Source organism: Condylostylus longicornis, unplaced genomic scaffold (assembly GCF_029603195.1).
Source record: "Condylostylus longicornis isolate FDR11 unplaced genomic scaffold, ASM2960319v2 ptg000106l, whole genome shotgun sequence".
Taxonomy (NCBI): domain Eukaryota; kingdom Metazoa; phylum Arthropoda; class Insecta; order Diptera; family Dolichopodidae; genus Condylostylus; species Condylostylus longicornis.
Window position 1 is genome coordinate 1,286,375 of NW_026578074.1, and position 25,516 is coordinate 1,311,890.

General features: G+C 25.5%; 3 protein-coding genes across 8 annotated transcripts in view; 1 reads left to right on the plus strand and 2 right to left on the minus strand.

Annotated features, from left to right (window-relative positions):
* The first annotated feature begins 904 nt into the window (after positions 1–904).
* On the plus strand, positions 905–2,987 carry LOC129614215 (E3 ubiquitin-protein ligase Siah2-like). 3 transcript variants are annotated; one of them, XM_055528666.1, is made up of 5 exons: positions 905–920; positions 985–1,218; positions 2,076–2,281; positions 2,370–2,676; positions 2,735–2,987. In XM_055528666.1, exons 2-5 carry the CDS (start codon positions 1,093–1,095, stop codon positions 2,900–2,902), a joined length of 807 nt encoding a protein of 268 aa, XP_055384641.1. In that variant the 5' UTR covers positions 905–920; positions 985–1,092; the 3' UTR covers positions 2,903–2,987. The 3 variants fall into 3 exon arrangements, with proteins under 3 accessions (XP_055384641.1, XP_055384640.1, XP_055384639.1); XM_055528665.1 differs by having other exon boundaries at positions 908–924; XM_055528664.1 differs by having other exon boundaries at positions 911–1,218.
* Positions 2,988–3,691: 704 nt separating this feature from the next.
* Positions 3,692–11,750, minus strand: LOC129614227 (ubiquitin-like modifier-activating enzyme 1). 3 transcript variants are annotated; one of them, XM_055528707.1, is made up of 9 exons: positions 11,633–11,750; positions 10,402–10,925; positions 9,843–9,950; positions 8,165–8,688; positions 6,586–7,637; positions 5,857–6,523; positions 5,453–5,761; positions 5,003–5,376; positions 3,692–4,937 (listed from the first exon to the last, which is right to left on the minus strand). In XM_055528707.1, exons 2-9 carry the CDS (start codon positions 10,619–10,621, stop codon positions 4,523–4,525), a joined length of 3,669 nt encoding a protein of 1,222 aa, XP_055384682.1. In that variant the 5' UTR covers positions 10,622–10,925; positions 11,633–11,750; the 3' UTR covers positions 3,692–4,522. The 3 variants fall into 3 exon arrangements, with proteins under 3 accessions (XP_055384682.1, XP_055384680.1, XP_055384681.1); XM_055528705.1 differs by having other exon boundaries at positions 8,165–8,700; XM_055528706.1 differs by having other exon boundaries at positions 8,165–8,700; positions 10,402–10,745; positions 11,633–11,740.
* A 1,063-nt stretch (positions 11,751–12,813) lies between these two features.
* Positions 12,814–25,516, minus strand: part of LOC129614228 (kinesin-like protein KIF12) — a 28,020-nt gene continuing 15,317 nt past the window's right edge. Inside the window, exons 2-9 of one of the 2 annotated variants that reach the window (XM_055528708.1) lie at positions 22,783–22,951; positions 22,469–22,687; positions 22,217–22,357; positions 20,117–20,258; positions 16,703–17,058; positions 16,153–16,634; positions 13,870–14,011; positions 12,814–13,225 (exon numbers count right to left, since the gene is read on the minus strand). In XM_055528708.1, coding sequence (XP_055384683.1) covers positions 13,133–13,225; positions 13,870–14,011; positions 16,153–16,634; positions 16,703–17,058; positions 20,117–20,258; positions 22,217–22,357; positions 22,469–22,687; positions 22,783–22,951 — 1,744 coding nt within the window. In that variant the 3' untranslated portion in view covers positions 12,814–13,132. Of the gene's footprint in view, positions 13,226–13,869; positions 14,012–14,930; positions 15,039–16,152; positions 16,635–16,702; positions 17,059–20,116; positions 20,259–22,216; positions 22,358–22,468; positions 22,688–22,782; positions 22,952–25,516 lie in introns of those variants that run through there. The other variant, XM_055528709.1, reaches the window with a different exon arrangement.

Consider the following 25,516-nt stretch of genomic DNA (forward strand, 5'->3'; position numbering starts at 1 on the left):
AGAATATTTATTTTTCATTGAATATTTCTACTGATGCAAGTAAAAAAGAAACTCATTTTCGTATATCTAAGTCCAACAGAGTTTTTATTAACCGTGTTTTACTTTTGAATGAGGTACATATCATTGGTATTATGGAAGAGTCACGAAACTGCTTTTTTTGTGTTTCGGGGAAAACGCATTTGAAAAGAGAAACAATAATATCAATTTGTAGATACGTGGAAAATTTAAAATGATAGTTTTCCGAAAATACTAATGTTACCGTTATGTGTTTTTTTTTGATAAAGATAGCTTAGAAAATTCTAAATTTTTCTGTATACCTTAAAACTCTTAAAAAAAATCGACGATATTATGTACTGATTTACATATAGAAAATGGTAAGAGAAATCACCTTTGCGTAATTTATTTTTCCTGAAATAAAACAATTATTTCGAAATTCATATCGGATTATTTTCAAAATTATTACAAAATTTAGTAATCATTAATTATTATCCAGTCGATATTGAAAAAATACAAAAATGCAATTCTAAAAAGTTAATGATCTTATTGAAAAAATGGAATCTCCAATTAAAAATTTCTGAATTTTTATTTAGAAAGGAATAGAAAGATGAATTGGGAAAGAGTTATGCATGCACGATTAGATTGATAGAAACAAAGAGAATCCGTGATTTATATATAAATTATATCTCTTATGTATATGCTTGTAAGGAAACTTTAGAATTATAATTTTGAAAATTTAGAATTTCATGAAAATGTTACCAAATTTGAAAAGAAAATTATTTATCAAGTTACTACTTTTGGTAAATAAATTATTAACTTGGCAACACTAATTTCAATTTAGATTTCGATTTTTAAATAATAAAAACAATTTCAATTTCAGTAATCAGTAATCATTGTTCAAATTCAAAAGTTAAAATTTTATAGTTAGTAAGCTTTGAGAAATATTCGAATTATTATTTACATATTTTATTTTTATTTTTTTTTTAGGTTTTAAATTGAAAATCTTTTTGTAAATGTAGCGTCGGTTTTTTCTTTATGTACAACAATAATTAAATTAAAACTTTGGTTAAACTGTAAATGAATAATTGTATATAAATGGATATTAAAAAATATTGCTGCAAGAAATGTAATAACATACCAACCGATGATATTCTTAAATGTATAGAGAACCATATATTTTGCTTAACTTGCGTTGGATTGCATTCAAAAAGGTGTAATATGGTTAGTAATTAAATTATTCCTTTGTTAAAAGTGTAACAAATTTAGTCATTAATTTTTTCCAAATTCAAATATTTTATTTTGATAGGGTGTTTCGTAAATTAAATATGCTTGAAGTCTATATTACATTATGTACATATGTATGTACTTATATATGTAGGTAGATACTTATATATGTACCTTACCTACATTAAATTAAAGATGGGAAATAAATTTCTGATTAAAAAGAATTTCACAAAAATAATTCATGATTGTCGGAGTACCTACATATCCAATTTTTTAATAAGCTTGAAAAGGAAATGAAGGAAAATTTCATTTTATTTGACACAGCTATTATGATAGTATATATGTTATATAAATATGTGCATATGTAAAAGACGTTTAATGCACAGTTCACACTTTTTTTAATTTTTTTCCCCATACATTTTCAGTATAAATTATTTTAAGTATCTTATACATATTTATATGGATAATAACTATCTCAAATTGAATTGTATTATTAATTGTATATATTTTATGTATCTTTCTAAAAAATTAAACTCAATTTAATGAAAACTTAGAACTTAGTCGGTTCAATTACTGAAGATAATTTGTATTATTGTGTACGTATATATATATATACGTACGCTGAAATTAATTTGTTACCCAATTATTTTCTGTAGATTCAGTTGTACTCAGAAACATTCCTGAAAAATTTATTCGTTGAAATTCGACCATACGCACCCATAATAAAATTATAATTTATTTTATGTACCCATATTTTATTTACATTTTACTTTATTCAACTTGTTGACAAAATTATAATTTAAATTATACGGAGAAACTATTAAATTATAAAATATTAAATAAAATATTTTTAGTGTGGTAACCGTCTGGCACCAGATAAGAATCAAGCATTCAAAGATTTAATTTATAATTCTGGAAAAATTACTATAAATGATCCATGTACTTTTAAAAATCGTGGTTGTACTTGGACTTTTCCATCACCCAAAGAAATAGATGCTCACATAAAAGAATGTAAATATCAGCCATACGAGTGTATTGGTCAAAAATTGGGAATTTGGAAGTAAATATGTTTTATAAAAATAAAATATGTACATATGCACATATACTATGCATTAATAATAATCATAATATAATTTGAATTATTTAAGATGCGCATGGAAATCTTCAAAGCATGAAATTGAAGATCATTTACTAAAAGCTCATAAAAATATTATAATTAAAGCGTATGAATTTCAAGAAGAATCATCGGTTTTCTTTAATGAAACCCTATTCAAAAATGGATTTAAACAAATTCGTTTAATTCGAGCCTTTAATAAGAGTTTTATTTTTTTGTATGAAATTGATAACAAACAAAAACTTATTTTTATTATCATATTTTTAATGGGAAGAAAACAAGATGCTGCAAAATACATGTACAACTTTAGTATTATATCATCAAAGGATGAATCAATGAAGGTAAAATATAAAAGCAAATATGTACATTTTACGTTTTTATTTATTTTATTACTTTTAGATAAAATTTGCTCTCCCATGTTTCTCGGATATAGATGATATCAGACAACATATGGAAAATGGCGAGTGTGTCTGCTTACCATTTAACGTTGCTGAACAGTATTCAGATATTGATAACAAAGCTCTATCATTCTTTTTTCGAATGTCGAAAAGAGAAACAACAGAATAACAAAAAATATCTTCTTAATTTATAAATTAAATAAACATAAACTCCAAAATATAAACAAATTTTTATTCAAGACAATTGTACGCAAATGAAAATTTACATATGTACATGTTTGAATTATCTAATATTTTTTAATTGTTCAAAAAGATAAACTTGTAAAAGGGTAATGTGGATGTACAAGTACATAATAAAAATTTTTAACTATACATGTACGTACGTAATATCATAACTTCCTTTCCAAATATTGAGTTTGACTATACAATTCTAGTTATATATTAGGATTAACAAAGTTCGATAAATTGTTTTATGAAAAACGTTCAAAATTTTTATTTATTTTCGATTTTGAGAAAGGCTGTAATTTGAAATAAATGTGCTATTTTAAAATATTTATTTCAAAAATAATTTTGATTACAAATTTGCAAACTAAGAGTCGATCTGAGAATTCATACCTCTCAATTTCTGACAGAATTTTTTTGTTTCATTAGATGAATTGAGATTTAGTGTATTTAAGACACACGAAGTTTTGCTTGATTTTGAAGGTAAATTCTGGAATTTTATTTACTAATTTGAGGCATTTGTTGCCTTTTGTATGAATATTAGATAAATTACAAATCTAATGGAAAGAAACCTGTCATCCAGCAATGCAAGGTACACATAAGAAATTGGTGTTTTTTTTTTTAAATTCAACGCAAATATATTTTTTTTTTTATTTTTCCATTTTATTAATCAATTATAAATATAAATGTACTTTTTTTCTCTGCATTAATCCCAAATTCGAATATATAATTTTTCATTTCTAAATGGACAAAAATAATTAATTATTTTCTTTTAAATTTTCCTTACACTACTACACTTTTGAAAAAAAAAAGCCAGATGAGAAAACTAGAATAACATAATTTTTGCTTTAAATTAATTTAAGATCTACAATTTATTTTGTATTACCTTATATAGAAATAAAATATGTAGCTATATAATTTCAATACAATTAAACAAAATGAGTCATTTAAAATAACTGTGTATATATATATATATATATCCCAGTAATTAAATTTTCAAAATATTTTTCCAATTTCAAGTTATATTTCAAATCTGTAAGCGATAGTTTCGCTATTTTTGGTAATCACGGGATGCATTTGGAGATGCTGTCTTAGCTTAGTACGTGTTAATTTTTTAAGAACTGCTAAAAATTAAATTCAAAATTTCTGTTTTATATATGTACGATCGAAATAAATATATATCAATATATATTTTTCCAAAAATCTTAATCGTATTTAATGCTTTCCAAATGATCTATTTTTACGATTTTATTATTCGCTGCTGAAAATATAAATTTATTGCTATTATTTAAATCACACATTAAATTTATTTGTTGTTCTTTAATGATGTAGTGTGGAATTACTTCAATTGACTCATTTTGTATGACGAATTAAAATTTTAAATTGTTTAATATTTTTAATTAAAATTTCAATTTGTATTTGTTTTTTTTTTTTTTTTTTGTTTTTGTTGAGTTGATTTTCGTTATTATAAAAACCTTTTTTCGTTATATTGTTTAAATTTTTTATTTAAATACTTTAATTTTTTAATTTTTATAAAATAATTAAATTTTTGTTTCTGTTAAAAATCTTAGGGTAATGTATATCTAACATAGGGAACTTCAACATCATTGCCGTCTTCATCATTGCAACATATTTCGAAAACCAACGAACGCTCATGTGGATCAATACGTTTCTTTGACACGCGCCTAACAACTTCTGTCATTGGTAATGGCAAACGTTCTGCACATTTCGGCTTTGACATGAAGAACGAATAAAGCATTGACACGCCTTGTGACAACATTGTTATTGTTAATTTATGCTCGTTTTTGAAATATTCTAAAAATTCGCACAAGGTCATTTCACCTTGCACTTCAAAGCGATCCCATAATGTCCATTCTTTTCCATAATATGTCTCTTTTTTAGCTGCTATTGGTTCTGAGAAGGCAACAAATGGTAATGCTAAATTAGTGAATCCATTCTTAAAACGATCTAAAGAACGATATCTAAATATAAATGAGGAAAATTAGTAAAAACTGGGTTAAAATAAAAAATTTTATAATTGTAATACCCATGGATCAATTTAATGATTTCCAATGTTGCAAAACCGGACACAACAGAAGTAGCTGTTGCAATAGCAGGTATAATTTTACCTGCAATCAATTTTGATTTATGGCGATCCGCTGGAGGAATTTTATAGTTGGCTGCCCTTAAATTTGAAGACGCAACTATGAAATCCATATGTAGATTATTATCATCATCCTTTTCAAAATCTAATGGTTGAACTTGGAAATTTATTTTTCCAAGATTTGTTAATTCAGTCAAAATTCTATTAACGCGATCTTGATCAATATCGTCGTTGCCATGATTATCAAATTGGTTATTAGCGCTTGCATTTTCATTTACTTCAATTTTAACACCAGAACGTGGTTTGAATTCGGGAACCTAAATGTTTTCATAAGGAACAATAATTTTCTTTTTTAAATCTAATTTGTAATAATTTTAGTTCAATAATTTTTACCTGAACTTGAGAAACAAGTTGTGCAACAATACTTTTATCTCGGATTTGGGGAATTCCATACACTTCTGCTTTTAAGTTTGCGGCTGCATATATATAATCAAGATGTAACGGATCGTTAACATCAAACACTAATGGTGTTGGGCAACGTTTTGGCCCCGACCAGAATGGCTGTCCACTTGATGTCATTTGATCTGGAGGGAAGTTAAATAAGAGCTGCCTTATTTGATTTGAGTATTGGTCCTGCCAATGGCATCGAGCCCATTTTACACAATCTGCAAAGCTTGTGGGTCTTTCATCAATAAGAGCAGACTGAAAATTTATGAAGATAAAGATTTGAGTTGTTTTATATATTGAGATCTATAAAAGATTTAAGTAGTTCTACAACTAATAAATAAAGGTCTTACTTTGACTGATTCTAAAATTTCCAAAGGTTGTACTCCAGCTAACTTCAAAACGCGCTCTATAAACGTTGGATCAGATATAAATTGAGCTGCATTTTCTGCTGATTGACGGAATAGTCCTTCGAAATTGTCCCTTGCCCATTGCAATGTATGTTCAATAGCATTTGGAAAGTTTTTTAATGTACAAATTGGTATACTTTTTTCAGGTGGGTCTTGTGATGAACTGTATGATTCCGTAAGGAATGGTACAACTACTTGTATATTTCCCATAGTACCAAGCGTGCCAGAGTCAACCATTGGTATTCTGTTGAATACACATTTTCGATCCATATAAATACGAGCATCGACATTGTCTAAAGCATTTGCTATTCCGTTTAATTTACCGAAAAATTCTTCAGAAAATACTTTTTCTGTCTCTTGTCCAACTCTTAGTTCATACGCAGTAACCTTAACATCAGGGTTCATGCGATGTATTGCTGCTGCTGCCGTATGAGATTTTGGCTTTTGTACGTCATGAGGTCTGAATAGAAATTGTCGGTTCAAGTTTGATTTTTCTATGAGATCCATATCTGTTATTAATATTTCTCCATTGGCACTAGTACCGATACCAATCATAGCGAAATTTTTTAAAAGTTCACAACCAATTGCACCAGCACCAACAATAAAATACCTTGAAAAAATAGTTTTTGTATCAAAATAGAACAGTTTTATGTCATAACTTGAATTTCATACCTTTGATCGGCAATTTTTTGTTGGAATGTCTTTCCAAATATAGCAATTTGAGCATCATACCTACAACCTAAGGGTTGGGCATCCTCTTCCGATAGCTCTTGCTCTCCCAAACATTCTATTGCATCGTAGTACATGTATTGATTTATTGGAGAAAATTTACCAGAGCAAGCTTTTAAAACTTCTTGAGCTACAAAACCACCAATAGCTGCATCCAATGGGCACAAATTACCTGCACATATTTTAGCAAAAGTCAATACTAACTGTTCGTTGACATCAGGTTTCACTGATTTCACTAATTGCAGAAAATTATTTGCATCCTCATTATTCCAAGGTCTGGGCATTCGTCCAGCTTGTTGCACATATTGATGTAATGCTGAAAATGCGATATGTAATGTTTCTGGATAATCAAATTTACCAAAATCGGTAATCAAGAAATCCGGTTCGATTTCAGCTTTCTCTAAGGGTTTGAAATGTGTTGTTTTAGGCATTTTAACTTGAGTAACGATTCCCCCTCGAATGTATTCACTGAAACTTGTAGTATCACCAATTCCAAACGTATACGGTCCAAGGACTTTAATTTTTATTGGATGACAACCATTTAGTTCAGTCATGCCTTCAACCTCCATAAATGTTACATAATCACCATCCTCAAGACCATGTCTTGTTTCATCTAAACAAGTTACCACGCCTTCTGTATCTCGAGTTATTCCAGCAATCATAGCAGACACTGGTTGTACGCCATTTGTATCATAAATAGTAAAATTCTCCCCAAAATCGCAAAATATTTTCGAAAACAGACCTCTAGTTTCAGCGATGATAATTGCAATATCATTATCATGAGCAAATTTTGCTATACGCCTTTGTTCATTTTCAGTTGAATCTGTTAAAACAATAACACGAAAATTTTTCAAAAAATCTTCTGTTAAAGGTCCCGTGTATGAAGATGTCCGAACATAACTATTTAATTCTGCAAGTTGAGCACTTGATGCTTCTGCCCGATTGCGGCCAATATCATTTTCAGTTAAGTAAAACTGCGATGAGAGATCCCTGATCTAGAAATTGTAAATTAAAAAATATTAATTTCAGAGTACCACCTATTTTGATAATTTTTGAAATTAGCAAATAAAATTTACATTCAAACTTGAAAGAAAAAATGTACATAAAAGTACAAACCCTAAAAAATATTTTTGATATTTACGACTCCAATACCTTGAAACTTAACTATTAATTGAAAATTAAAATTTGCAAAGAGAAAAATAAACAGAATTTTAAAAATTCCAATAGCAATTATATTTGATGTTCCCTATAAAAAATTAGCAAAAATAAAACATTAAGGGGAAATGTAGAGAAAGCTTTATGGTGTCTTTGTTATTTTCGTAATTGAGATTTGTTGAAAATATATCAAAAATAGCAGAATGGTTGTTTTTCATTAAGAAAATATTACAAATTATAGGGTTCCATGAAAAAAATGGCTGTTTCTTTAATTATTCTACTTTGACAATTTTACTGTCATTTAGACTAGATAGGTAAACCACTTTTATTTGTTAATTATAGTTAATATATGTACATATATACGTACCGTACAATTACTTTGATCATGTAATGTTATCGATTTTACACCACCGAGTATAATATTTTTAGCTATTTCCAATCCGAGACCACCTAGGCCAGAGACCAAGACATCGGAAGTCGCCATGCGACGCATAGCATCATGCCCCAGGACATATAATTGGCGCGAATATAGTGCCTCATCAATATCACCACCAGATTGATTTCCAACAGCACTATTATTAGCCATATTATTAGAATTAGATTCTGAATTTCTCTCTGATGAAATTTGTGTATTATTTCTTTGTTGACTGGATTTTTTTTCTGCTTCTGATCTTTCTTTTGTTTCTTTTTCTACTGAAGACAATGATGATTGTATTTTTGTTTTCTTTTTGTCGAATGAGTTATTATTTTTTCCTATTCCTGCTAATGCTTCTGCTGCTGTTGGTTCCGACAAAGATAATTTTCCTCCTTCTCTAGCTGCTGCTTCTAAAGATGACGAAGTACTTTGCAAAATGCCGATATTTTTTGTAATGTTATCAGCACTGTTTTTCCCTTCAAAATTTACTTTCGTTAAAATATTAAAAAAAAAGAGAGAAATATATCTTTGTGTGGTTTTTCACCTGAGTTAAAATTGTTTGAATATGCAAAAATTCACAATAGTTTTAAAGAGCCTTCATTAAAATGATGATTCCTTCGCAAGAGAAATATTAAAAAATAACTCAAGTTAAACTTTAAGAAATAATAAGCCTCGGGATAGTTTTAAAGTAACTCGATTAAAATATAAGATTTATTTTTTGACAACGTCAAAGTATGTTAATATTAATAACTCGCCAAAATATTCACGACGCAAAGCTTATCATTTTTTTTACTGTTAAGATTACTGAGTTAAAGTTTAATATGTCCTCGTGCAAGTGAATATGTATACATTTCTTTTAATTTTCCAAAATTACATATGAAAATTTCCAATTTAAGTTAAATTAGAATAGGAAACCAATTCGGAAAGTACTATATAATATGTATATAAAAAATCCTTTACTTTTTTATTATAAACACATTTTCCAGAAATTCGTCTAATAAATTTTTTTTAAATTTAATTATAATTTTTTTTTTTTTATATTTAAATAACTTTTTTCACTAGTTTTGAAAGTTTTTAAAAAATGCGAATGATGAATATTCGATGAAAGCCTAAAATTTGAAAAAATCTTCTTCGTTTCCCTCACAAACTTAACCAAAAAAATACGAAAAAACTATTGAACATTGTAAACAAATAATTTGCGGCGTAACCATAGTAGTTTGTAATTCATTTATACATATAAGCAAACAATAAAAAAAAAATTACATCTATTTGCATGTGAAATAAAACCAACATTTACTTAGCAGAAACATAAAATTCGAAATAAAATATTTGGAATCAAATATTCAAAAGTACAACGGGATATAAAAAACTTTTTCAATTACGTTTTCAAGATTTTAAAATTAATAATAACAACACAATTGGAAAATGTCCAATGAGTTTATACTCTAGGAAAATAAGCACCAAACAGTTAAAAATCTATAAATATTCGAAAAAAAAAATTGTTCAAACTATTGTGAATGTGCCAATACTTTCACAAATATATCATTTTAATAGACTCTAAAAACTGTGAATATTTTTAAAGAAAATACAAAATAAGCACTCGCAAAACCAATAGGGGTAAAAAGACTACCTTTTGTTGTTGATGTTGTTGAATTATTCGGTTGTTGTTGCTGTTGTTGTGGTTGTTGATGACCGGTAACGCGATTATTCTTGGGTGATGATATATCTTCCGCTTCAGCTGTTTTAAATATAAATAAAAAGGAAAGTCATAAAAAATTCTAAGTAATTTTCACAGCGCATTTTAATTTGCATGTAACATGAATGTTATGAAATCAAAAATTATACATAGGTATTTTGACATTGCACTTAATCAAAAAAATATCGTTTAGGACGAATGAATGAAATTTTTTTTAAATATTTTAGTGGTACATTGTAAACAAAAATTTAAAATACTGTTGACAAATTAAAAAAAGATCTTTGTTATTTACATTTTAAATGGATGATTAAATTTAATTTCAGAATAAAATTGTTGGTAGGTAGGCATATTTACATATACATAAAGGTAGACTAGGTAAAAACCTATATATAATTTTTAAACAACTCATCAAATATTTCCATTTGTTTGCATACATACGTATTAAAATGCTTAATATTATATCAATATCAATAATATCACGTATTTAACTTACAATTCTCTTCTTGATGATGTCGTTTTAAACTACAATTTTTTGTTGCTGTTATTGTTGCTATTTGTGTTGCTGTATCAACAGAAGATCCTTGATTTAAATTATTTTCCTCTTGCTTCTTTTCAATATATTCGTCCTCTTTATTCGTTGATAGCTGCTGCAGCTTCCGCTTTTTAGCGGGGGAGGGTTCAACCGAACTATCAAATATATCAGCACTAGACATCGGTGGCCACAAAAGGATGGCCCTTTTTCTTTTCTTTTTTTAATATATTAAATTTTCAAATTAAATTTAAAATGAAGGTTTTTTGTTTTGTGCTTTTTTTGTTTTTCACTTTTTCTTCATGAAACTATTTTCAACAAAATACAAAAAAAAAAAATTCTATGAACTTATAAATTTTAGCCAAAAATTAAATAACCTTTACTTTTTAAGCAATACACTCACAAAATTTTTAACGTCACATTAAAATATGGTTCTATTTTTAAGTTATTAAAGCACGTTGTACCTATTTTTCAATTTCTATTTTGTTCTAAGAAAAATAAACTATATTTAGTAATGCGTTTCTTTACAATGAATACAAGAGACAATTAAATGAAGTAAATATATACATATAATTGTAAAATAATCTACTCTGCAATTATGTACTTAAAAAATAAAAATGACAAAATTTTTAATATTACTTTACATATACATATATGTATGTATTTTTTGATTTCTATATAAGCACTTGCACATATGTGATTCTTAATATATAAATATATATATATATATATATATATACATATAAATTCCTCGTATAAGTAATATAGTATTATATTTTTTATTATATGCAAAAAATTTCAAACATTTGTGTAAATTATCTCCCATCTTATTAGCGATTGGGTAGGTAGAGTAATTAATATAAATAGCATTTTTTTTTTGCTATAATATAAACAAATTTCTTAAACTTGATAAAAATTTTAAATGCTTTAATATTTTGCTATTCAATCATATTGAAAACAGAAGACTCTTCCCCCATAAAATTTCAATATTAATGTACCTACTATGAAATCACTGTTGCAAAAAAACACTACATAAATATATTTGATTACTACTACCTACAATCTTCTACAAATTTGAATGATGCCATAGATAAAAATAAAATTTCACTTAATGTTTGAATATTTTTGCAAAAGTTTAATTTTTAGTTATATTCTAAACAAATGAACATTAATAAAATTTTATTCAATTTCTCACTTAAATAAAAAAGCAAATAATTCTTAGTTATAAAACTGCGATAGCAACCAACGACCAAAACCTAAATGGAATATGGATGAACGAGAACGACAGAGATTTCTTTCCAAAAGAACTGAGAAGTAAGAATCCACTTGACATTGACATTTATCAAAATTTTAAAAATGCCAAAAAATTTTAATTTCGAAATGTTGGTAGTACTGTTTTAAGTAAAGCTGCCAAAAAATTTCGAAATATTTCAATTTCGAAACATATGAGAGGAAAATGTTTATAAAAGGTTCGTTCATGAAATTAACCTTAAGATAAAAAAAAAAATTAATGAATAAGTTTTTAATCACTATTTCCATCAAAATTCACCTGTCTTTTCTTTAAAATATCTTTGGTCATAATTATATAATTTGCAAAAGTTAAGTTATAGAAAAATTAATTTAAAATTTAATGAAACATTTATTTAAATGAAAATTTTCTGGACCAAGTTAGCTACTATTATGCATTTTATGCACTGTTCAAGTTACTCCGTCAACATTTTGAAAACAGCAAATTTTTCTTTATAGCATTATATTCTGTCAAACTTTTCTGTTACTTTTCTAGTTGTCAAATACCAATTAAAAATTGAAATATTTCTAACATTTTTATCTTTAAATGAACACTTTGTATTATATACAATTAAATTTGTTAAAAATACTATACTTCAAAAGGAATTTAGTAAAATATTGAAAAGAAGTCTCCAAGTATAACACATAAAATACATTAAAAGGTCTGTTCAACTTTCTTCCAGTTCATAGCAAATTAAATAACACAATAATGTTGTATTAGGAGTCATATGGTTTTAAATTTTTTGTAAAAACATAATATTTTATTATATATAGAATTCTTGCCAGCATTTTAAATTATATTTTAAGAAGCTGAGTTGACAAAAAGTTCTCACAATTAGCGCTTAAAGTTCGTTCGCTTAAAGCGACACTGTCATACTACTTCATGTCACTATGGTAAACAGAAAAAAAAATACAAAATTGCTATTATTATTTGTTATATTTATAAATTATTTAAACACACTTTTAAACAGATTTTTTTATTTATTGAATGTAATATAACAATATTGTTGCCTTATGTGATATACTTATGAATTATAAAATATTCATACATAATGTGCTTCTTATTATTATTTAGTACTATTTAAAATTTTAATAATATTTATATGAAAATATATTTTATTCCGTACCAAATTTGTTTTTTCATACAGGTAACTTATCTTAAATATTGCTTATTCTATGTTTATCTTTTTATTATATTGTTTATATTTTAATATACATACACATATTTAAAAATTCTTATATTAAAATTATACATTTTGGTATACGCTCGACATGTAAGCGGACTTATATTAACGGGTTTACCAAAACGAGTAATTCAGTATAATAAAAACGCTCGATATAGAAATGTGATAGCAAAAACTAAATGGGATCTATTATAATAAAAATAGTTTCAAAGGGGTTTTTTTCTTCATTCTCCAACACCATACTGTGAAGCGATTTCTAAAATATTTTCACCAATCGCCTTCTTCTTAACTTCTTCTTTAGGGTTATCATTGTTGTTCTGAAATTAAAAATAAATCTTTTGGTTATAGGGAAGTTGCATAGGTATGGAATAGTTTCAATTTCAATATGTGCATTAGTTATAAAGTGATTAACTTTAACGAATCAATAACTCAAAGGTATCAGTTTCAACTTTAAATGTAACAAGTAATACCCACGGCATACATAAACATATACATATACCGTAAAAAATACCTGTGTTTAGATGACACTTTTTTGTCAATGGTTGACATAATCTTCTCAAAAACATTTCTTTACTCGTGAAGGCAATAAAACTTGTATGCAAGAGATATGAACCAACCATTGACACAAAAGTCAACGTGTAAACACAGATAATAGGGATACTCAAAGTGATCCCATTAAATTATATAATGTAAATGTCAGAAATTTGCGTTTCAAATAATTGTGTTAACGATTTTTTAATTCGTTTTAATCAAATAAATTAAAACATAAAATATTTTCTCTTGTTCATATTAAAAAAATGTTAATAAATTAACAAAATATTTTTGAAGAAAAATTTTTTTTAATTCATTATTTTATAATTAACTAAATAGTTAGATAACGTGAAAAATTAGATATGTGACTACAGAAGCGTTTAGATAACGTGAAAAATTTTGTTAAATTATCTATGATAATGATACTTACAACTATTGTAGATTCCATATTTTCAATATTGTACGGATTTGTCCAAATATCAGACAAATCATTTTTTACATCCGGTGTACTGGTGCTATTAAACTGTGATCCACTAGCTGATCCAGTAATTAAAGGTGATCGAACACATACTCTGAAAATCATTTTTTTTTTTTTTTTTTTGGAAAATTTTATTTTACATTAAATTGTTGTTTTTTTAATTTAAGGTATAAGCATTCATCAACTACATACATACATTCACAAATTTTATCAGATCATTTTGTAAATTATATAAAAATTCATGCAAGGTAGATGCTCAACTAATTTTAAATAAATTAAAAGTTTTCGAGCTATAAATATAAATAAAAATGCCCCACAATAAGCTATGAACATTCTAAAGACCAGAAAGCAAATAATAGTAAGATAAATATATAAATATTACTGGTCATATTTTTTGTTGTTTACATTCGATTTCTGGTCGGCTCTCTAACATTTTTAGCAATTCGGTTCAATAAAGGAGGGTCTACCAAAATACAGATCCAACGTCAACTTGGTTTTTTTCAGTAATACTTTTTTAATTACTGAATAAGTAAAATTGACGTTAGATCAGCATCTTAGTAGACCCCCTAACATTGCTGATTTGAAAACTTTAAAAAAAAATTTGAAAAATATTTTTAACAAATAAAAATTCAAGAAAACAAAAATTGCACGTTATTTTGTAAATGATTTTAAATATGCAAATTTATGAGCTCAACTTTATAAGTGACAATTGTAGGGCATTAAATTGGTATATCTACATACATTTTTATATACGTACGTGTTCAAGACTACGTTTCTTAGTATGTATTATATTACACATAATATTGTAATATTCTAATTTTGTGTATATTTAAATTTAAATTTATTTTATAAATATTTTTCTATATACAGTATTAATACAAAATTCAGATAATAAGCTGGATCGTTGTGATTGCTAAATTATTTAGCAATATTGTAGGTATTACAACAAGTTTGAAATTATAACATGGTTCATATTATATGTATGTATTTTTTTTGCAAGGAAATCCAATTCTAAGGATATAAAGGAATAAGTAAGGGTTCATATTCAACTTATAATTGTTTCCTTATATTGCATTCAACAATTTTAAAGCCAAGTCCAATTTTTTCAAATTGCATATTCACTAGAATGATAAAAAATAAGAATTTTATTAAACCAATATAAGTAAGTGATAAAAACTTGGAAGTTAAACAATATTTCGAACGGACTTACATGTAAATGAATATATATACATATGTACATATATACAAATGGTTAATATATTTTTACGTTATGAATATTACTAGAAGATTCAAAATATTTTTTATATAAAACAATATTACAATTCAAAAAATATTTAAGCAAAAAAAAAAAGTCAACATATTGTACAGCTCCTGATCGTCATTAAAAAATCTTGGAAGTTAGGATACCATTCCGAAGATAAATCTAAAACAAAATAATTGTTTAAATTGTACAACAATTTGAATCATATAATATAGGTACACTGTATTGGCAATTGTTGTCGACCATTTTATAACGTTGAAATTAAGCTGAGTTTTAAATAGGAAATTTTGGTTCTAAAGCATGTTTTATGAAAGATGTGTCAAGTATTTTATGTGGTTTTTGTGTTCACCTTTCTGTAGTTTGTCGGGTGTTGGTAATGTGATTTTTATACATAAATGTAGATTAAATTAAATGTTTACATCTACTGTATAAGCTCAAAAACATCGAAATAAATTTTGTAACAATTTGACCAATTTTACACAGTTTTCACGTTAATATGTTTAGGAGTGAAATTCATAATTGTTATTACAGTAAAAAATGTCAAAAATAATTCTAAAAATTTATAAAAAAAACGGGGAAAAAAATCACATAAGCACATACAGTGTGTTGTTTTTATACAATAGTGGTTTTTTGAAAAATTCAGCTCCTAAAAGTCAGAACCAAAAAGCTTTCGTTATTTGATTTTAGAATTAAACTTTTTAAGCCTTATAGCTCTAACCTTAGAAACTAATTTTTAAAAAACGGAAAAATACGAAAATATTTTAAAGCATAAACAACATTAATAAACATTAATTAGAACATAAATATTGAAAACTAAACCCTGACTTCAAAATTGCATGAATACACTATTAAAACAAAATTCAGCTTAAGAAATGTAATTGCTGAATTGTGTGGTAACATTGTATTCTTGTAATTCTGTAGTCACGGATACAAAAGAAATTATTGTTTTACAATAGAGCAATATTTCCTTTTACCTGTTAACATCCTCTAATTTTTTTAATAATCTTTCATTTTCTCTGCTTACTAACTCTTGATCTCTTAATAAAACTTCTCTCGCTGTAAATAATGTTGAATTTTCTTCTCTTAGCGCTTGATTTTCTTGCATATATAATTTAACTAATTCCGCTAATTCAGAACCTTCAAGTTGAGCCAATTTTTCTAAACTAACTTCTGGTGCTTGTGGTATTGGTTGTCTTTCATAATTTATATCAGATATAGCAGCATTTGGTGTTATAACATTAATTTCTCTTGTTTCTTCACTTAAATTTAAAGCAGTTTTTAAATGTTCATTTTCTATTTGCAAAACGTTTATATCACGTTTTAAACTTAATATTAAAGCTTCTCTTGGATCCATTATAATAATTGGTTTTGTACGAATACGTTTCGCTCGCGATGCATAACGTAGTGTATTAATAGTTTCAGAATAATTAAATTCAGATGGTGCAACACAAGCAATCTATATATTGTTATGTAAAAATATTGTAGTTACATATATTAATTTTTAGAAACTGAAAAAAAAAATACCATTAAAGTGACACCATTTCCAGCTAATGAATCTGCTAATAACTTTGTTAATTGACTATCACGATATGGTATATGACCAGATCGTTTTTTTGAATCACTTAATGAAGCAATACAATAACCCAAAACCATTAAACTTTTATTGATATTATTTGCTTCTTCTAATGTTTTTCCTTCGCTTAATGTCTTCTTTGTCATTTCACTGCCAGCTAAATCAACAAAATTTATTTTACCATGTTTGGAAAGGAAAACTCCATTTTCAGTTTGCTGTTCTGATACTATATGTACTGTTAGTATTGTATGGGATCTTGAAGAATGTTCATTCATTTGATGTGATCCAACTGATCTATTTCGCATTCCTATATATTCATTATAAAAAATTGGATAAATTTTTTGATTTTTTCAATAACAGTGTAACAATTTGAAAATTATATTATAGTTACTTATTTGTTACTAACAATATTTTGAAAATTTCTTTAACTTCATTAGTTTCTTAAATTAAACAACACATCTTAAAATATGTATATAACAGAAACCTAAAACTGTTAGAATTGTTTGAAGATTAAAAATTAAAGTATTCATAATTATAAAGAAAGAAATTTTTTGAAAAGAAAATAATCGAATTAGTTATAATGATTAAATCTAAATTATTCGTTTAGTTTAGATAATAATACGTTATAAAACGAATAGCTATCATCTTATACATTGATCCTTTTTTATGAATTTATAAATTTTTTCTTGAAATAATAATAAAGTTACAAGTTAATGCAAATATTTTGTTATTTCTCGAAGAATGTGCAATAAATACCATGTAGACGTTCTTGAACATTAAAGCTTTAAAAGTATACTGCCGAAATTTATAATGGGGTAAACATACATTACTGATTGATCTGATATTACAATTTGCTACAGATGCATATATGTATTTACATACAAATATTAATTTCAGCGAACAACTACGTTAAATTTTCCTCCAGCCATATGTGACATATGAACTTTTAAAAAAAAATTCAATTCCGAAAATTCTTTTTCGTCAATTACTTTCAGTTTTTTATTGTTGTACCTACATGTTTTTAACTACATACGAGTATATATACAATGTACTCTGATATACGGATTCGAACATTTTTAATATTATGTTCTCAATCATTAAATGAATAACTAACAAGAAACGTAATCAATACCATTAATCGATAAATTTGATTTTAATAAGCAAAAATGTATAACTTTGGTATAACTATTCAAATTTCTAAAAAATAAATATTAAAAATGTAAAAATAAAAGTTAGATAATGTTTTATCGACTGAATACACTTCTGCTCCAAATGACAAATGAGAAGTTTCTGGAAAATACAAGAAAAAGAAGTGTAAGGAGAGAAAAAGATGGCTCTATATATTGGACTTTTTGTAATTTTGCTAAAAAATTTCTATAAATTCTTACTAACTGCATTTACAACTTTAAGTATTGCATTTAAAAACTAACTAACGAAATAGAAATTACATATTTTTTAGGAATAAGTTTCAGAAATTATTTACAATTTTGAATGGTATGCAACAAAATGACAACTATTGTTTTTTTTAAAGAGGGAAAAGTTAATACATTATGCAAATCCCAAAATTTTAGCACATTAGCTTATAAAACTAAACCAATGATTGTATTTTGATTAAGTCAAAAATGTCGAAAAATAGATGTTGGTCGCCAAGTAGAATTATTGTGTGATATATTGTGCAGTTACACGTACATACACCAAGTGACTAAGCCATTCGGTATAAATGTATGGTATACGTATATGAAATACAACATTATTATTTAAGAAATCGTGGATATTTCTGAAACATGAAAAAGGTTTTCCAACATATGAATGTACAGGCTTTATCTGATCAAATAAGAAAAAAGGAACTCATGGTCACAAATTGTAAAAAGAATGTCAATTTACTTTATTGAGTATTTGAATATTGCCGAATAAAGCGTAAATATTTCGGAATATGATGGAAAATTTTTAATACTAGAATGACATTAAAGGAAGTTTTGACATTAACGGATAATTTAATCAATATTATCTTAATTTATGGTAAATCTTATTTAAACTTTAAGTATTTACGTACCACATTATTAACCCTCTAAATTACAAAATTAATGTTATAAATATTTCAAGAAATTATAATTAATATTATATTGTATAATTTTTTTTTTAATTTTAATAAATACTCGTATGATCTACTCGTAGAAATTCTATGATATATTGTAGGTAATTATGTAAAAACTTTGAAATTTCATATACCAAGCGCACGTAAAAACAATTTTGAATGACATTGAAATTAAAACTAATGACGGTTTTTTGTTATTGCTATTTATTTAATTTTATTTTAGTTTACATTTGAAAATAAATTTAGGATAATGAATTTTATGTAATTCTAATGACAATGTGCCATTAGAATTTATGAGTCTTTTATTATTATGGTTATTTTATGAGTACCTATAGGTACGTATAGGAAAAAAAACTAATTTCAGTATAAATAATTGTTGTCGGAAAACTTAATTTCTTAATGATCGTAAATACATACATACGTACATAAATGCATGTATATTTTGGAATTCGAGGATATTTTCGTTTATTTTCTAAATTTTAATTTTCATTCGAGAATGAAAAAATTAAAAGAGTTTTATGAGTAAAATAATAATTATGGTATAAATTTAAGTATAAATTAATTTATGATTATAAAAAAAATATTCAAAAAGGAAGACATAAATTGTAAATTTTAATTTTAGGTAAATTTCTTTAAGATCCTCTAAATTCTTGTTATAATATTATTAATAAAATATTATTGCACTTAGTCATTAAATATTTGTAATAAATACGAGCACGCGAATAAAAATTTGAAGCCTTTCTAAAATTCAACATGAAAATGCTGAATAAATTGACCTTGTTTGCCGGAACTAAATTTATTATTTATACATATATATGTACATAAATAGTACCATAAATTTCGTAATTTACTTAATATACTTATTATATATGCTTAAAAACCATAACCTGTACAAGTTTATTCTTTTTACACACTAAGTCTTTTCACTTTTTCCACCAGATTATAAATAGTCAATTCGTTTTTTATACATATTTACATATCTTCAAATTTTCAAATTTGTAATGAAATTGGAAAAAAATGAGAAATCCGACAATAATTAGAAATGAGATTAACAAAAAACGCTAATAAGAATATCAGAATTTTAAATTTGGAAAAAAAAAGAATAAAGAACAAAGATTAATTAAAGAAATGAAATACAAAATAAGACCCTTAATTAAAATTTTACCATTAAACACCTACCATTATCTGTGTACATATAAAATTATATAAGTATTATATAGAAACATACATAATACACATATTTTTTATAAAAAATATTAATTTTTCTTACCCTCCTCTAGAACAGCTAATAGATCATCAAGCTCTTCACAATCTACAGTAAATAGATTTTCAACAAAAAATCCACCAGATTTTTTAGACCAACGTACTGCTAAAGGTTTTCTTGCCGAACCAGGATTCAATAAATCTATAACCTTAAATATATGAAAAAGAAAACAACATATTTAAATATGTATGTATGTATGTTAAAACAGCATTTAATTGCATTTTAATAAAAAAAAAGTAGAAATTTAATATAAAAACAATGAAAAATTATTTGTAGATTGAAAAATAAAATAAAAATTTACACTTCGAAATACTTATGTCATTAGCTGTCAATTTTAAGTTTTTAATGTAAATAATATTATATACTATTTTATTGTTATGAGCATATTTCGAATTTAAAAAAAAATTACTTATTGATTTTTATTAATTTGTACGTCCTTCCTTGTATCTGTTTGTAAAACTTGTACATTTTTTAAAAATAGAAAGCTGAATTCTAGATCAAAACTTTTAGTTACTCGACATTGTAAAAATTTAGTTCTAGAATAGTACTAGCTTGTAGTACGTTCGAAAATTCACGCTATATACACTGAAAATATAGATCGTTCGGAAATTTCCGGCTGCAATAAAGAAATGTTAGAAATGTAGCGCAGACCTCTAGTATAAATTTTGTCGCTGCCTCATGAAATTTCTTTTTCTTTTTAAATTTAAAATTAAAAAAAAAATATTAAAAATTTTAAAATAGCAAATTCGGATATTGAAGGGTTATTAAAGTAAGTTTTCTTCAAGCCTTCAAATCTTGTTAAAATTTCCTTTTCCTGAAAACCCCCGAACAGGTCTTTTATAATAACAAATATATATGTAGGTAATTTTGTTGGGATAAACAAAATTTTTTCTATCCTCCATTTAGAATTTATCGCCTCGGAAAAATAATTTGAATTTTCATATTTCATTCTTTTGAAACCACCAGCTCAATTAAATTTCTATTATAAATAATAATTTTTCTTTTATTTTCAGTTTTTCTTTCCGTTAAAACTTGTACGTAGTTGTTTTGGAATATTTTCTCCTGTTTAAGAGAAATGAGCTTTTTAACAAATCACCGCATCAATCTGAATTTGTGAAAACATATATGAAAGCACAGTAAGCAAGCATTGTTGTCAATTGAAATTTTTTTATTATTTGCACTTTTATGTTATTACAAAAAAATTAATAATAACTTGAAAAATTGAGAATTAAATGATGAAAAAAAAAACCGAAAGTCAAATATTTAATTTGAAAAGAGAAATTTAAAATCAAATATCGAATCGATTAAAAATTAATTTGTTGTCCTTGTCAAGTTATATTTGACATTTACCTACGTAAGTATATATGTATAAAGTATGACAGCCATGCATATGTACATAACTTGCATATTATTATATTTGTATACACAATCAATATTGTAAAGTCGTGTATAATTTCATTTTTATTAGATTAAAAGTAGAAATTAAATTTGCTTTACAGATTTGTAAATATCTTATAAATTTATGCATACACACATGCATTCATGTACATTATATACTGAGGAGTTAGGTAGAAGTAAAGATAATGAAGAAAGTAAATTAATTAATTTAATTGTTAAACATATATATGTGTGTACATATGTATGTAGATTATGTATGTTTTGACCAAAATTTTGTAGTATGTATTTGAGTTTGTGCTTTTTCCAAATTAAAAACTGCCTGAACAATTTGGTAATTGATTTAAACTTTTAGTAAAATTCGATTTACGATTTTTTTTTACTATAAATAGAAAACTCTATGGTTTACTTTTACTTGATTAGCGACAATAATGATCGAAAATGGTATCTAATAATGACCAACGGGCAACGACATATCACTGTTGATCATAAGGGTCACTGAGTTCAACGATAAATTTATAAATGCAAATGTCAGTTTGGATCATAAGTTTATTGCCAAATATGTCAAATAGATGGTAAATCTCAATTTAAAATAATTATATGTAGAACGTAGACCTTAGACGAATAATAAATTAGTTCGCGAATAGCATTATACTTCGTAATTTTAATACCTAAAATTGATTTTAATAAAACTTTCTAATAAATCTTTACCTTTTCGTTATATATTTCTAAAAATGAAGCTTTCAATATAAAATTTGTTTCGGAACGATCCTTTAACATTTGGAAGAGATATAGAAATGAACGGAAGATTAAACCATGCCTAGAATCAGCTGGATCCGGTTTACCAATAAACTAAATTAAAAACCAAAAAAAAAACATAAATGATTAACATTAGACTAATATTAGAATATAATTACATAATTCAAAAATAAGCAAAAAAATAAAAAAAAATATTTCCATTACCAATTCTGGTGGTCCTGTTAAAGTATGAGTTTTACCGGATCCTGTTTGACCATAACAAAATGCTGTACAGCTAAAACCTTCTACCGCCATTTCAACAATTTTTTTTATACCAGAATATTCTAAGATATCTTCTTGTGTTGCCCCAGGTTCAAAAACAACATTATATGTAAATAGTTTAACACTTTGACTACCACGATTCCCAGATCCTCTTCCTTCAACCTTTATAAAAAAAATAATATAGATAAATATATATGTATGTACATATTATTACATATATTAATAGTAAAATATTTATTATTAATTTTTTTGTTTACCATAATTTGACCGTTCCCGGGAAATTGTAATACCATAGTTTCATTTCTTTCTTTATCATTCAGAGGTCTTACACGTACGACAACATTTATATTATCTTCTGGTGTTGAAGGTTCATCACTTCCATTTGATTTTGTTGCAACAATTTCTAAAGTGTCGGCACTTCCAATTCTTGTTTAAAAAAAAATATAATAAAAAAAAGGAGAGTATATTTTGAATTGCAAGCTTTCAAATGATTCATTTCTAAATTTTTATATTTGAGTACAAAATACGTTAAATATTAAAGTGTTACCAAAGATTTTAATTACATAATCACCGCTTTAATCCTAGGTTCTGTTCTCTAGAGTAGGCAACATCAAATATTTTGTGGTCAACATGCACTTTTCATGTACTATATATGCAAATTAAATTATAAGTTTTTACTTTACACAAAAAAAATATTTTAAGATTTATAAAAGTTCTTTTTATTTCATTTATTAATTAATTACACTTTAATTTCCAATTCCAAACTTATTAAATTAAACTATAAGTTTTTACTTTACACAAAAAATATTTTAAGATTTATAAAAGTTCTTTTTATTTCATTTATTAATTAATTACACTTTAATTTCTAATTAACTTTATTTTTAAATCTTTATTTTCTAAACGGCAAAACGATTTAATAACTAACGAGCTACTGAATTACCAACCAAGCCAAGTTGCTATTGAATTTACTCTATTTATAAGAAATAACTGTTTAGTAAGCAAAAAATTGTTTAGAATAATTCTCATGGGAAAGTTTTAATATTGTAATTTGAATATTTGGAACTTTGCTTTAGTTTTGTCTGTAAAAGTTCAATCACGTTGCAATTAAATGATTTCATATAGGAGTTTAATTGCAACGTTGAATTTTAATTTTAATTTAAAATAAATATTTTGTTTTTGTCAAATCACGTTGCGATTAAATGATTTAGAATAGGTTTAAGTAATAAAGTATGGAAATTTGATCGCAACGTTCGATTTAATTTTAGTTATAGTTAAATTTTATTTTTTGGTGTTCCGGGCGTAAGCGAATATATAACTCCCCCCTCGTTAAGCTGGAAGCTCTCCTGAGCTCCAGAGATTATATTTCCTTTACTATTATTTTCATTTGTATCGTTTGGCCGTTTTTTACATTTATAAAATTTTTTCATATAGTATTTTGTAATAAAAATTATTAAAAGCAATATAATAGAGATATTTGACAGTATTAAAATATAATGGTTTTTAATTTCAAATTTTACAAATTCTATTTCATTGTAATTTTCAATTTGCTTCAAATTAATATTTTCTAAATTTGGTATATAACTAACATTATAAGGTTCTAAATAGTTTGGTATTATTATGTGGTTGTTAATTTTTCTCTCTATGTTTTTGAATATTACGTCATCTATTTTTATAGTGCAATTATAATATGTAATTAAGTTAGTTTTAATTAGTTTGTATTGTATGTTATTACAAGTATTTTCTAACATTACATTATTTGCATTTTTTACTAAGATAATATTAGATGAAACTTCCACAATCTCAAAATTAATATTTTTTCTTTTTGTACAATTCTTAAAATTATTATTCATTAAATTTTTTATACAACCATTTATTACTTTTAGTTTATTTTCACAATTCTGTTTATTATTAAAGTAAATTTCATTTTTAAATTTCAATATATTAGTAGATTCAATGTTTATTTCCTCGAAATTTTTGTTAGGTACTGGAATAATTTTATATCCAACTGCAAGTTCCCTTGCAACGTTAGGAATCAAAATGGCAAAAATAATATTATTATCTAGACTAATAAGTGAACTTTTTATTTCTTTATATTTAAAAACATCGATTTCAAATTCATCAATTTCTTCATTGGATAAAATGGAGTGAGTCATGATACCATGTTTAGCGAAAAGAATGTTTTGTTGGACTTTGTCTATTTCTGAATTTAGTAAGTTAATATTTGTGTAACTAGAAAGAAACTGTAAACTTTTTATGCTTTTGCTAAAGGTGTTGTTTTGTTCTCTCAGTGTAATATTTAAAATTTCTTGGTTTTCGTTAATTCGTTTCTGTAGAATATTTAGGTTTTTCTGAAATTGGTCGTTTATTTTAATCTGTTTATTTATGGTCTGAATGGAGTTGTAATTTCCCTGTTCAATAAGTTTTATGTTTTCTACAATTTCAGTTTTGTCATCATCGTCTAAGTTTCCAAATAACCATTTTAAAACTTTGCCACCTAAATTAATGAGTCCTCGTTTTTGTCTGTGTGGTAGTAATGTTTTAATGTTATGTCGAGTTTTTTCGATTTGAATTTGTAATTGTTTTAATGTGGTATTGTCTTGGTTAAAAGTGTTGTAAATATTATTTTCAATTTGTGCTAAAGTATTTTCTAGTTCGCTAATATTTATAAAGTGAAGAATTTTAGAATAGTTTTGAATTATAGGAATTTCTTCCCGTTTGATTAGTTGGAATCCACCTTGATTTTCCAATACCCGAACGTCAATATTTGCAGAACAAGTATTTGAAGTGAGGAGTAAAATTAGTAGTGCTAATTTAAGTTTGTTGTGGTAGTGGTTGAGTGGAGTTTGTTTCTGGGTTACCTGAGGAAAATTTAAAATTTCTTTTTAATCTACTTGGGTGAATATTTCTATTCTGGTTATCTTTTAATTTACCGTTAATTAATTTAGATTTAATATACGTATATTTCTTTTTATGTTTATATCTTAGAGCTTC